The sequence below is a fragment of the Psammomys obesus genome, unplaced genomic scaffold, assembly GCF_907164565.1.
Source record: "Psammomys obesus unplaced genomic scaffold, mPsaObe1.curated_primary_1811, whole genome shotgun sequence".
NCBI lineage: Eukaryota > Metazoa > Chordata > Mammalia > Rodentia > Muridae > Psammomys > Psammomys obesus.
The window spans coordinates 6,253,086-6,267,324 of NW_026585742.1; the positions used below are offsets into that span (position 1 = coordinate 6,253,086).

Below are 14,239 nucleotides of genomic sequence, written 5' to 3' on the forward strand. Positions count from 1 at the left end.
AGATAGATAGATAGATAGATAGATAGATAGATAGATAGATAGATAGAACCCTTACATTTACAACTTAACCCAGGCTAAGGGTAGCTTGCCTGTAGCTAAAGGCAGTTACAGCATGAAGAATCTGGATAGGATGGTAGGACAAAGGGACCAAAGAAGCAGGGTGCTGATCAAAACAGACCATAGAGGAGGTATATTTGCTCTTAAAGTGGCAGGTCTTGATCTAACAGGGAGGCAGTTGGCAGATAGGTTCATGGTCAAGGACCACAGGTGGGAAGAGAAGTGGCTCCAGTAACAGATCCTGTGCCCCAGGGACAGCTCCACTGTAAGTGCGATGGTGCTCACTCATGACTGGTGCGATTCTCACGCTTGTTCCTGTTACACCAGACTCACGGCAGAGCTCCTGCGCCGGCTCTGCGCTGAGCCCCAGGTGAAGGAGCAGGTGAAACTCTACGAGGGCATCCCCATCCTGCTCAGCCTGCTCCACTCTGACCACCTGAAGCTCCTGTGGAGCGTTGTCTGGATTCTGGTGCAGGTGTGTGAGGACCCGGAGACCAGTGTGGAGATCCGTGTCTGGGGTGGGATCAAGCAGCTCCTTCATATTTTACAAGGGTAAGTGGGGGCTTGGGTCTTGAAACACAGTAGACTATTCTAGTAGTCCTTGCTTGTTTGTTTACTTGTGTTTTGAGACAGGGTCTCTCTACATAGCCTGGCAGCCCTGGAAATCATTACGTAGACCAGGTTGGCTTTACCTCCCAAGTACTGGGACAAAAGGTATATACCTCCTGTGTTAGGTAGTGTTTTGTTGCTGTGAAGAGGCAGCATGACCAGGACAACTCTTATTAAAGAAAACATTTAATTGGGGCTTATTTACAGTTCAGAGGTTTAGTTCATTATCATCATGGTGGGCAGCATGGTGGCATGCAGGCAGACATGGTGCTGGAGAAGTAGCTCAGAGGCTACATCTGGCTATGCAGGCAGCAGGAAGAGAGAGACACTGAGCCTAGCTTGAGCGTTTGAAACTCCAAAGCCTACTCCCAGTGGCATACTTCTTCCAGCAAGGCCATGCCTACTCCAACAAGATCAGATGTCCTAATGCTTTCAAATAGTGCCACTCCATATGAGCGTATGGGGGCCATTTTCATTCAGCCCCCCACTCCACACCTCCACACCTGCCTTCTAGGAGCTTCTATGCTATGAGCATAAAAAAGATGGTTTGTTAAAACAGATTGAAGTTGAAATTTGTTGGTAAATATTGCATTGTAACTACAAATTAAATATATTGAAGTGTTGGGGCCATCTTTGGGACTATTACTTAATATTATTATAGAGTGTAATTCAGCCCTAATGGTGCCACGTTAGAGCTACAGGTAGATACTTCTGCTCAAGAAAGACCACCATGCTTTTGCTCCCTGGTCCATCAATAAAGCTTATTCCAAGCTCTAGGGAAAATGGCTCATCCATTTTAACATTACTGCAGATTATCAAATCAATATGACTAAAACTTTGTACATATAATTCCTTTATGGATTTTCTCTGTGGGAATATTTCAGAACATTAGAAGAGACTGCAGAGATAGGAACAAGATGCTTCGTTAGTGATTTCTGTTATTTTAAAAACAAAGGAAGAGTTTATATCCTGATGGCAATGTTTTTACCGAAGCCTCACTTACTTGGAGGTATAGATGATAAATATTTCACAGTCTCGTGACACAAGAGGCTATTCCCTTGGAAAGAATAACTGCAAAGTTTGTGTGTGCTTTTAGGATGAAGATGATGGATGGAGTTATTTTCAGATAGATGCTAATGGTCTTAATAATGACTAAAATTCTAGAATAGTTAAGTGTTATATAGAGTTAATTATAACTCAAGGCATTTCCCCTCATTTGGTTAAGTCATAGATTTTATGTCACTGATAGATAGGAGTTTTTTTGTGTCTAAAGACTCAGGTTCCAACCCCAGCCATGGTATGGTGTTAAGAAACTTCTCCCGGAGAAGGTGATCTATGTCAACTCCTATTGGGAATTGTACCCAGGAATTTGGAAGGACTCACTCTCAGCTGTGTAAACAGTCTTTGCAGGCTGATGGTTCAGGCCACCTGGGGCAGGTGCTAGAGGAGGAGCTCCTTGGTAACTGGAGGCTCTCACGTTAACAGGGTATTGTCCAGGGCAGTTTTCAGGAAACCATTTAGGCCTGTACACCTGCAGCCTCCAACAACAGGCACACTTCTGATCAGGTGCTCTGATCACCACAGAGAGTTCCAAGATAATTATGTCTGCAGATAAGACCATCACAGGAACCGTTCCTTACCCCAGCTCAGGACAGAAAGAACAGAATGACCCAGATAGCATGTGGGGAAGGCAGGGAGATTCTATTTGTGTTTTGTGTGAGAACATACAGACCCAAACGGCTGATGTCACGAGAAAGAAAGAAATAACGTAACCATATAAACGAAAGGGAACAAACAGATAACAGATGTGAGTGTGCGGTAGGAAGCTGTGTACCCCATGAATTGCAGGCGAATGCAGAGCATGGATTTGTGAGCTGTGGTTGAAGCTGGAAAACGGACCTATAGAAAGCAGGAAGTCTTACAGCCAACATGGAAAATGAGGGCTGAGTGGCACCCATTGCCCTGCAGACTGACCAGGAGACTAGAACAGCTCTAAAAGTAGCAAAAAAGAGGGCATGCTTTAAAAATGTGCTTTCAGCCAGAGGAAAGAGGAGGAAGAGAAGAGACAAAAATGGCTGAGAGGTCCAGGGCCCAGGCCAAGGCAGGACTTCAAGCTGTGCTCATGGAGACTTCTATGGTGGGCAGTCAAAAAGGCAATGCTACGTGAAGATTCAGCAGGACTGGTTTTAACTAAGAAGAACTCGGAGGAATCCCAACTGAGACGCACCCAGAACTCGGAGGAATCCCAACTGAGATGCACCCACACAAAGACTGCAGTGCCCAAGAGCTGAGGCATGGGAGTGACAGGGAAGGTCAGGCAGGGCCTCTCATCTCACACTGCATACCTAACTTGGTTCTAACTGAATTTGCAGATGACGCAGTTAAGAACACAGAAATCCTTATGGCCCTGAGGAGGCAAAGCTTTCTACTTATTTGTTTGTTTGTTATACAAAATAGGAGTTTGTTATTTTGTTAAATTGTGTTTGAGGCACAGAAGAAAAAGAATAAATGGCTTGAACAATAATGTTCCTTTCATAGAGACAGAAATTTTGTTTCTGATCGTTCCTCCATTGGAAGCCTGTCCAGTGCAAATGCCGCAGGACGAATCCAGCAGCTTCATTTGTCAGAAGATTTAAGCCCTGGGGAAATCCAGGAAAATACCATTTCTCTCCAAGCAGGTATCTATATTATACAACTGGGTTTTGTTACTTAACCCTGCCTTATTTATTGTGCTGTTATTCCTCGTTATGACATTAGTTTAGTGGTGTTGAGTGTGCACAATTTACAGGATTCCACATGTGTAATGGTAAAATCCAAGTGGATTGCCAGAGCCTTCTCAGCACAAGTGTTGGCCTGGCAGGTTAATGATACAAGAGATGTGATCACTGCTAAGGCTGTATTCAAGTACACAGCTTGATCTGGTTGTGGGTATGGTAGGGGGCACAAGTTGAAAAGTAACCGACACAAGACAGGCTTGCTTTGTTCACAGCCTTTTCTTTTGGAGAATAGAGGAGAACTTTCTTCAGAGATTGTGAGGGCAGAGAACTAAGATCTTCCTCCCTTTGGCATTTGTGTGCCCTTAGGAAGCACTGTACTTCTACTCGGTTTAAAGGTCTCCCAGAGTCCATGAGACCTGGTCTCGGAGCCCCTGGTCATCTGGGTGTTCGCACGGTGTTTGAGTTGGCAGTACTCACAGGGATTATAGGGAGAGACAGTTCCTAGAGAGGGACACCAGAAGCTTGGGGGCTAGATTTCCCCGTGTATTCTGTTTGGTGGGGTACCTGGGATGCATGTAGATTGTCTTGTGGAGTTGTGTACAGCACATGGTTTTGCCTGGCATCACCCCTTTCACATCCAAGTAAGAACGATAAGCAGTTAGTGGAGTCTGAGTATTTCCTCCACCTAGATGGACAGCCATGTGTCCATAGCTATGTTCCTCAAGTTCCCTAGGCTTTAACTTTGCTCACGTGAAATTTGATGACAAGTTAGGTATTACAGCCAGTAGAGCGTTGTGAGAATTACATGGCGATGTGTGGAAGTGCTCAGCATAGCAACCTGTGGAAGGGTCAGGAGGAGGAATTGTGTCTCAGTGTACAATGCCACCAGCGTCAGCCAGGAAGCAGGAAGGGCACTGCTTAGGACTCCTGGCCCCTGTTGACTGGCAGTCTGTCACCTTCTCTGAAACTGTAGAACATAGTTGGATCACCAGGATTTGGGGACTGTTTCAAGAACAGCCATTCATTTGTCCACCAGTTTATTGTATTCCTGGTAGGTGCTGGGCACTCGGTGGGTACTGGGCATTTATGATAGGTTTGATTGCTTCCCTCCTAGCCTGCTGTGCTGCCCTCACTGAGCTGGCCCTCAATGACACCAATGCCCACCAAGTGGTTCAGGTAAGAACATCATGACTGGCCGCCTTGGGTTGTAGTTTATATTCCAAATATTGTTCTTAGGCTCCATCATGTAATTTAAAAAATATTTTAACATTTCTTATTTAGCTTGTAAAATTTCAGTTTATATTTCCCTCCTTCCTCAGTTAACTCAGTTGAAATATGCTCTAATTTGCTTTCCTGTTATGATAAAACACAGACTAAAAGCAGCTTCAGAGAGAAAAGGGTCTATTTGCCATATGCTTCCAGGTAACAGTCCATCACTGAGGAAAATCAGGGCAGGAACTCAAGGCAGGAACTTGGAGGCGGGAATGGAAAGACAGGCCATGAAAGGGTTCTGTTCTCTGACTTGCTCCCTCTAGTGTGTCTCTGTCTTCTTTCTCATGCAACCCAGATCTGCATGCCTCCGGGTGGCACTGCCCACAGTGCGCTAGACCCTCCTAAACCAACTACCAATCAAGAACATGTACCACACACTCACCAGCTGATTGAAGCATTTCCCCCAGATAACTCAGCTGTGTCACTTCCATAGCTGAAACTAAATAGAACCTAGGAAGGACTGGCTGAGGATGGCTGATGTCAGCATCTCCTCCCTGCCTCACTTGCAGTCCATTTCATTTGGTTTCTTGTTGGGGTGATTCCCTCCTGATGAATTTTACAGAAGAACAGACAAATAGCTGCAAGTTCATCTTCAGAATCCATGGTGGATGCTGGGGTGAGATAAGCCACAGGGCAACATGGTTGGTGGGAAGAACAGCCAGCTTGGGCACAGTTCCTGTTGTCATGGCTTGCTGGCTTCAATTCAAGAAAAAAAAAAAAGTGTTTCCACCTCTCATGAGTTTACTCATGAATTATAAAATAATCTGCAGGGTAGCTATAGCTATAAGAGTTAGATTCTGTGAGGCAGATAACATGTCCACATGACCATCCATTCATAGCTGGCAGAAAGCTGAAACACGCTTCTACCTTCTATTTACCTCCACATGTATGTTGGGGCAAGTCCAAAACACTGCTGTTCAACAGCTGATTTCTTTAGAAATTTTTACTTTGTCTTTCTTTTTTCTTTTCTTTTCTTTTCTTTTCTTTTCTTTTCTTTTCTTTTCTTTTCTCCTTCCTTCCTTCCTTCCTTCCTTCCTTCCTTCTTTCTTTCTTTCTTTCTTTCTTTCTTCTTTCCTTTCTTTCTTTCGAAGTGCTTTCATAGCATTTATTTTGTCTTTTAAAAATCCTTTGTGGAGAGAAAGCTGAACATTTTCTGACATGACCAAGTAACACACTACGTAGTCACTGTAGTTATAGCAATCAGTTCTCTGTGGATCACTGTATCAAGAAGTTTCACATAGTGAGGTTAACGGCAACACATGTTGAACAGTTGTGTGATTCTTGCAGATCTGTAATACTGTAGTATGTGATGTGACTTGATGGGCAAAGTGCTCATGGCACAACACATTCTTGCGTAGGATATGGGATTCAACTGTTTTAACTGAATGTCTTTTTTTTTTTTCTTAAAAGTGCTTATTTTACAATGGTTAATCTCTAGGTGTTCTCTACCAAAATAAAAAGGGAGGAAGTATAGTTGTATAGTTTGAATTTGGTACTTTGGGGAGTGGGTGTGCACCTGTGTTTTCATGTGTCCATTCATTCATGAATGTGGGCGCACATGATGTTTATGTGGAGGCCAGAGATACCATTTATCAGGAGATGTCCACTTTTTGAAAAAATGTAAAATGAAAACAATGATACATGTATGGTATGTGTATGTCTGCGTGTGGGTCTGTGTGCATGACAGTGCGGGTGCCCCTGAGCCAGAAGGGGCATCAGATCCCCGGAGCTGGAGTTGCAAGTGCTTGTGAGTCACCAGCTTTGGCGCTTTGGACCAAACTCTGGTCATGGGCAGGAACAGTGTGTACTTCTTGTTGCAAGCTGCCTTTCCATCGCCCTACCTTGTTTACGAGGCAGGGTGTCTCATTGGCATGGGGCTCACTGATTCAGCTAGACTGGCTGGCCAGTGATACACAGGGATGCCGCTGCCTCTGCCTGTTCAGCACTGGGATAACAAGCGAGCCTCTTCCCCCAGCTTAGCACTGCTCTGGGGACTTAATGCAGATCCTCATGCTTGTGTGGCAGGCTCGTCAAGGACTGCACTATTACTCCAGCCCCACTGTGTGAATACAATGACGCCTGAATTCCTTTATTCTGCTTGCTCATATTCTATACTCCTTTTCATAATATTTAAATCACTTTAAATTTATGTAGCTCATTATGTAATATTATTATATAATACTGCCTTGAAAAAAATTAAGGTTGCTTGAAGTATTTGGCATATAAAACTATTGCACTGATACTTTTAGTATTGTTCTTACTGTTTGTTTATGCTATTGTCAGGCTATTTTACTGCTTCTGAATGCTTGTCTCTCCCCATTGCTACTGATTAGTGATAATATGACCTCTCTATTTTTCCAGGAAAATGGTGTATATACAATAGCAAAATTAATTTTACCAAATAAACAAAAGAATGCAGCAAAAACTAATCTACTACAGGTAATAAGTCTGTCTGTGGTTTTTTTTATGTCCAGGTACTGAAATATGGGGAGCCTTTAATAAAATAATGTGTACTTTTGGGGATTGTTCAGGTTAGCACTGGGCCCTATGCAAACTCTAAGCCAATTGTGTGGTGATGGAGTCTGTGTGAAAACCAGTGACTCCAAAAAGTATGAAAGGACCACACCTCCTTTGTGTGTGACATAGGTAGCTTAGTCAATGGCTTCTTTGTTCATCAGTTGGTTGTACTTTTAAAAAACATCTTCTTTATATATCAGAATATAACAACAATGGAAAAATGGTTGTCCTCTTTAAACATGAGCCAAAGTCACCCATATTTTGCCTTTGAAAAGGAAAGCCCCGGGGATGTCTTTGATGGATATGAAGGAATTTAAAAGGGGAAGCTTCTGGGCTCCAGGGAGGATGGGATCTCCACAGGAGGGGTATCAGCAGGGTAGAGTGCTTGGGTGGCATGGTGAGGAGCTTGGGTTGTGTGTCCTGGGACAGAGTGACAAAGGCAAAAAAGAAACCCACTGACCTAGAAAAGATAATCCTGAGTGAGGTAACCCAGAAGCAGAAAGACACACATGATATATACTCACTTATAAGTGGATATTAGACATATAATATAGGATAAACACACTAAAATCTGTACACCTAAAGAAGCTAAACAAAAAGGAGGACCCTGGGTAAGCTGATCAATCCTCATTCAGAAAGGCAAATGGGATGGACATCAGAGGAGGGAGAAAACAGGGAACAGGACAGGAGCCTACCACAGAGGGCCTTTGAAAGACCCTACCCAGCAGGGTATTAAAGCAGATGCTGAGACTTAAAGCCAAACTTTGGGCAGAGTGCAGGTAATCTTATGAAAGAAGGTGGATAGAAAGACCTGGAAGGGACTGGAACTCTATAAGGAGAGCAACAGAACGAAAAAATCTGGGCACAGGGGTCTTTTCTGAGACTGATATTCCAATCAAGGTCCATGCATGGTGATAACCTAGAACTCCTGCACAAATGTAGCTCATGGCAGCTCATTCTCCAAATGGGCTCCTTAGGAAGGGGAATAGAGGCTGTCTCTGACATGAACTCAGTCGCCTGCTCTTTGATCACCTCCACCTGTGGGAGGAACAGCCTTACCAGGCCACAGAGGAAGATAATGCAGCCTGTCCTGATGAGACCTAATGGGTTAGGGTCAGATGGAAGGAGAGGAGGACCTCACCTATCAGTGGACTGGGGAAGGAACATGGAAGGGAAAGAGGGAGGGAGGGTGGAATTGGGAGGGGCAGTGGGAGAGGCCTACAGCCGGGATACAAAGTGAATAAATTGTAATAAATAAAAAATAAAAATAATTAAAAAATAATAATAAAAAAACCCACTTACGTAGGCTCCTTTGAGCTTTTCTGAGGAGTGAGCATTAGGGGTCTTCCCAGTGACACTAGAATGACAAAAGCCACTTGTGGAGTTGCAGTCTGTTATTCTTACTAAGTCACAAGAGGGAATAGAACAGTATTGAAGGTCAATGTTTGAGGATGTGCATGTTCCGCCTCACACAACATACAATGCACATGTGTGTGAAGACAGCATATACTTCCCCACACTTGTATACAGTTTCCATGTTTTTATGTATCTGTTCAAAAAGAAGATCATTTTTAAAAGGGCTTTAATATTGTTATCTGACATACTGCCCAACTCTTGCACAGACTCTTGGTCCTGCTGTGTGCAGCTAGGCAAAGGGTATGGAGAGCTACCATGAGAACCTGGGAATGTTGGGCTTCCTCTAGTGAGTTCAGATTCACAACATTGCCCTGGACAGCACAGGCAGTCAGCTGTCATGAACATGAGCTTTGTTAAGCCAAGAGAGGTTTTAAAACTCCAGCTGGAAAGGGTTCCAAGAGTACAGTTCTCCAAACTCCCTTGTCTCCACCCATTTCTCTAGGCCCCTTCATGTCGCTTTTGTTCTCTGTCAGACTCTGGGCAGCTTTGTTTGGGCCTTCTACATTCATTTCAGTTTTATGAAATGATCCCAGGTCTCCAATTCAGCAGACCACAATCACGTCACTGGTCATCTGTGACGTGATGTACCTGCTCACTGGCTTGCCTACTCTCCCTGTCCCTCCCCTCCTGTCCTAGTTAGGGTTTCTGTTACTGTGGTGAAACACCTTGATCAAATGCAAATTGGGAAGGGAAGGGTTATTTTCTTTTGTGTTCACATTGTAATTTATCACTGGAGGAAGTTAGGACAGGAACTGACACAGGTCTGGAACCTGGAGTCAGAGGCTGCGGAGGGGTGCTGCTTATTTGCTTTGCAAATTATGGTTTGTTCTGCCTGCTTCTTTATAGAACTCGGGAACACCAGCCCAGGGATGGCATCACCCCCAATGGGCTGGGCCCTCCCCCATAAATCACCAATGAAGAAAATACCACACAGCTGGATCTTACGGAAGCACTTTCTCAATTGAGATTCCCTCCTTTCAGATGACTTTAGCTTTTGTCAACTTGACTTATAACTAACCAGTATACCTTCCCTCCCTCATTTCTTCTCTCCATTGTGTCTCTTCACCAATTCTCTTCTTTCCCATCCCTTCTCTTTTTCTTCCTTCCCCCTTTTCTTACTTCCCTGAAGTTTATTTTTCTTTATATACAAAATATATATCATTTATTTATTTGTGTGTGATCATGTGTGTAAGCAGTTGTGCCATGGAGCATGTGTGGCTATCCAAGAACAACTTGTGGTCATTAGCTCTCTTCTTCTATCATGTGGGTCCTGGGGATCAAACTCAGGCCATTCATTAGGTTTGACAACAAATGCCTTTACCCACTGAGCCATCTTGCTGGCCCCAGAAATTTGTTTTTCTCAGTAAAGCACTCAGGCCTCTTTTAAAGCCATCCAATGATTGACTGTCAGTAGCTGTAGTTGGAGAATGGTTAAGAATTGTATTCAGGACACCAATCTGTCAGGTTTGCATGCAGCATGCTTGTTACTGTCCTCATGTACCCTAGTTGCCAGTGGTGAATAGTGTGGTGTTTGCAGCAGCTAGGAGACAGTGAGCCTCGAGTTCCTCCAAGTCTTTGGGTGTTTGGCTTCCTTGGCAGAGGAATATTATTTCTGTGGAGTAAGCAGGGCCACATCTCCAGTGTGCTGCAGCATCAACGCTGTAGACGGGAAAGGGACCCCAGGGTTGGTGGTTGCTCGGTCTGTTTATGAGCTTGGCCTGCAGCTTAGGCCAGCCACTCACAGGGAAGCCTCTGTACTCTCGGCTTCCTGGTAATTCTGTACTGAGAATGTTTTCATTTGTTGTGCTGCCCTTTACGAGTCATGCTCTCTTTCCTTTCCCAGTGTTATGCTTTTAGAGCCTTGCGGTTTCTCTTCAGTATGGAAAGAAACAGGCCGCTCTTTAAAAGGTACGGGCTTGGGGCGATGTGGGCGATGCCTAAGCTGAAGCTCTTGTTCAGCCAGCCTGCTTTCACACTCTTGACTCAGGACGGTGGGAAGACAATGCTTTCATGCCAGCCATACCTTTCCAGACTTCCCAGACTGCGCAGATTTCACAGCTCCTGCAGCCACCTCATAGGTCATGTGACCACTGGCTGCATCAGTACGACTTCTCCACAGACCATGTAACTGCTGAGGCTCTGGTTTTAGCGAAAGATATTAAGATCTTGAAAGGATAGAATCAAAGCACCTACTTGGTTTTGACCATTAAGAAATTCCAAAGTTAGTCTGGTCATTTCCCCTTACAAACCAAGAGTTTGTTTAGGTGCCCCCGGTAGGCTGGGGACCAGGGCTGGGCCAGAGGTGAGTGGTGAGTCTGGAAAACACAGGCCCTAGGAATCGGCACATTACACAGGGGAGCATGCGCACCAGTCAGACAAGTCTAGGTTCACAGGCTCACCACAACTTTATTGATAAGGGAAGTCTGGACACCATATCAAATCCTTTGCTGAGAATGCATGGATCACTCTACGTTGTTTGTTGCTATGATATATGAATTTAGGGGGAAAGAAGGGAAAATTATTTTTTATAAATTTTCGTTTCATGGATCAAAGCCATCCATTTTGGTGAACCCAAACATTTTAAGAGGTCATTGAAGCTAGTACTTTGTAAATGCAAAATTCTCTCCATTTTTTCAATTACCAGTATTTTATTTAAAAAAAAAAAAAACATTTAAAAATTAAGAGAATATTTACATCCTGGAGCTAAATTTAGAACTGTCACAAATGATTTGATATACATGCTAAGTCCTTAGTCAACACCCAACAAATATCCTCTTTGAATATGCTTATTGTCTGTACCCCCAAATAAGTTACAACAAGGCCTCTGTATAATGTTTCAGCTACATTGTCTTTTATTGCCATAGAAACAGATAATGTGAGCTCCATGCCTCCCCAGTTCTAAGTGCAGTGCAGGTAACTACAGCGCAGTGCTGTTCAGCAGAGCTTTAGAACATTGCTTACTCTGCAGGAACTACAACTACAGTGTAAATTTGCATGATAAGCCAGAGCATATTATTTCTTTACTCTGCTGATAGCCTAATGAAGTTGGATTTGTTGCTAGGGTTAGTTGGTGAGTGAGCTGCATCTGAAACAAAAGCAAAGACTCATTGTTCCCAAGCTCCGAAGTAAGTGTGTGTGTTTCTCTGTAGACTTTTCCCCACCGACCTGTTTGAGATCTTCATTGACATAGGACATTATGTTCGTGATATCAGTGCTTACGAGGACTTGGTATCACAGTTGAATTTACGATTGGTAAGTCTTGAGTTTTCATTATTTGGGCAGGCTGCTCTATGGTCAGAATAACAGCAACCTGTTTGTCTTTTATGATATGGTTAGGAAGATGAACTGAAGCAAATTGCTGAGAATATTGAAAGCATCAATCAGAAGAAAGCACCGTTGAAGTACATAGGCGACTATGCTGTGTTGGACCATCTTGGAAGCGGAGCTTTTGGCTGTGTTTATAAGGTGATTCTGTCCTAGGATACAGTTCTCGTGTTTCAAAACAAACTTGAAACCACACTTGGATGTCTACACTCATCTTAAATGGAGCCCTTGTCATTGAAAACCGGAGGATAAGTAGAGATAAAAATGAGAATGGTTGTTTTTGTCCAACTGGGAGCAGTAACTCTGCGGGTGTTGCCCTGGCTCTCAGCTCTAGTAACTGCTCACCCACTGAGACAGGGCATCCTTTAACTATCACAATAAAATGGTCAAAATAGCTTGTCCCAGTGCACGGCATACTTTATAAATGTACACCAGTGTTTCTGCACCTTTGCAGTGAAATCCTACCGAGTACTGAAGCAGGGACCAGACCAGAAGATAACAGATTTCTGAGCTCAGCTTAGTGTAAAGGCAGCTAGACTCTCATGCTATGGCTTGGTTAGCTGTGTGCTTTTGTTATTCTAATTAATCTGTCTTTGCCTTACCCTCAGTTCTCATCAGAGTATTTAATTTTTTTTCTCTTATTTTAGGTTAGAAAGCGTAGTGGTCAAAATCTTTTAGCAATGAAGGAGGTCAATTTACATAACCCAGCATTTGGGAAGGATAAGAAAGACCGGGATAGCAGTGTGAAGAACATTGTTTCTGAATTGACGATAATTAAGGAGCAGGTAATATGTGTCTTATTTCTGCAATGCCTTGGACATAAATGTCACTGAAGCTGAGCTATTCTGCATTTCCTTCCACACTGTTATAAACCAGTTCTGTGTAAAACAATGGACATTGGTGCAGTGGTGTTTTTATCTGTGTTTTCCACAAAGCTTGTTATTGAGCCATGGAAACTCTTTTAGGAGTTTATAGCAGGACCTTGGATGCAAAACAATCGAGCTTACAAGCAGGACACAGCATATGTGAGAAGCCCTTCTGTCTTCGTTATGAGCATAGTCAGTGCTTAGCTGCTGTACTGTTGCACAAGAGTAAGAGAAAGACACCCCAAAGTCAGTGCTTGACTATGGAGCTGCTGCACAGGAGTAGAAGAAAGATACCCCAAAGTCAGCGAGTGCTTCGCTATGGAGGTATTGCACAGGGATTTGAGAAAGATATCCTCAACTTCAAGTACAGCCAAACTGCTGACATTCTTCAACTTTGGCTTATTAAATGTAAAATGTGGGTTTTATTTCCTTTCTCTTTTCTAGAGTAGGCATTTGGTAGTCTAGGCTGGTCTCAAGCCAAGGACGACCTTGAGCTCTCCCTTCTTATGACCCCCTGTCCTCAGTGCTGGGATTAAAGGTGTGCCTCACTATGCCAGTGCTGTTTTTATTAGCACTAGCAGTATATGGTGGGCTGATGTAATAGCTCAATTAGTTGTTATTATGAAGGATTATTTGAGAAAAAGACACGGAAGAGAATGGGGTTTCTTTTTGTGATCCATGAACAAGCTGCCTTTGTTTCCAGTTCTCCTTATTCATAAATTTTCTTTATTTAAGCCCTAGAAAATGTTCAGCCTCACTTTTCTTTGCATTCATATCTGATCAGTGTCTGGTTGAAGCACAAACATGGTCTTTATTCATTGAAACCTACAGTCTGACATCACTAAGTTACAATAAAATTCATTAGTAATGGCATTGTTGACATTTACACTTTAATGGACTAGGTTATAAAGTAGTCATCCATCATTCCACAAAGTAATCATATCCTGACTGTACCAGCTTTGAATGTGACTTTCATCTGAGTCCATCTAATGCTTTGAGTAAGTCCCTAAGCTGGATGTGCCCTTGCTCATGAGCTAAGGCTTGGTCCCACATGCCTTAGAGCTAGGGTCACTTGATATATATAGATACACACACACACACACATATATATATAAGTATATAAAATATATTATATTAATATATTTATGTTATAAATACACAGCATATATATTTATATCTGATTCAGGTACTGATTTGTTTAAGTGCATTTCCTAAGAAAAGGCGAGTGAGGATGCCTCTGCTTAGACTTTGAGGTCACTGATGATTGTATACTTGCTCCCTCACTGTGGGAACAGGTCGTCTGAGCCTAAAAGAAGGAAGTAATGGATTAAGGAAGCAGGAGAAACAGGCTGGAATGGGGGATCCTATTTGTTAAGAGATGATGATCAACCTGCAGTGCCAGAGAGGCTCCACACTGGCAGGCTTATAGAAGTGGCCTCACACCACAGTGGGTCTCCTTTC

The 14,239-nt window shown here is 43.3% G+C and overlaps 1 protein-coding gene across 1 annotated transcript in view; it reads left to right on the top strand.

Moving 5' to 3' along the window:
* The window catches only part of Nek10 (NIMA related kinase 10), a 187,847-nt gene that overhangs the window by 42,307 nt on the left and 131,301 nt on the right, over positions 1 to 14,239 (top strand). Inside the window, exons 12-19 of the mRNA XM_055599067.1 lie at positions 385 to 609; positions 3,205 to 3,344; positions 4,498 to 4,559; positions 7,017 to 7,094; positions 10,432 to 10,496; positions 11,738 to 11,840; positions 11,925 to 12,053; positions 12,560 to 12,697. Of these exons, the coding sequence (XP_055455042.1) occupies positions 385 to 609; positions 3,205 to 3,344; positions 4,498 to 4,559; positions 7,017 to 7,094; positions 10,432 to 10,496; positions 11,738 to 11,840; positions 11,925 to 12,053; positions 12,560 to 12,697 (940 nt within the window). The remainder of the gene's footprint in view (positions 1 to 384; positions 610 to 3,204; positions 3,345 to 4,497; positions 4,560 to 7,016; positions 7,095 to 10,431; positions 10,497 to 11,737; positions 11,841 to 11,924; positions 12,054 to 12,559; positions 12,698 to 14,239) is intronic.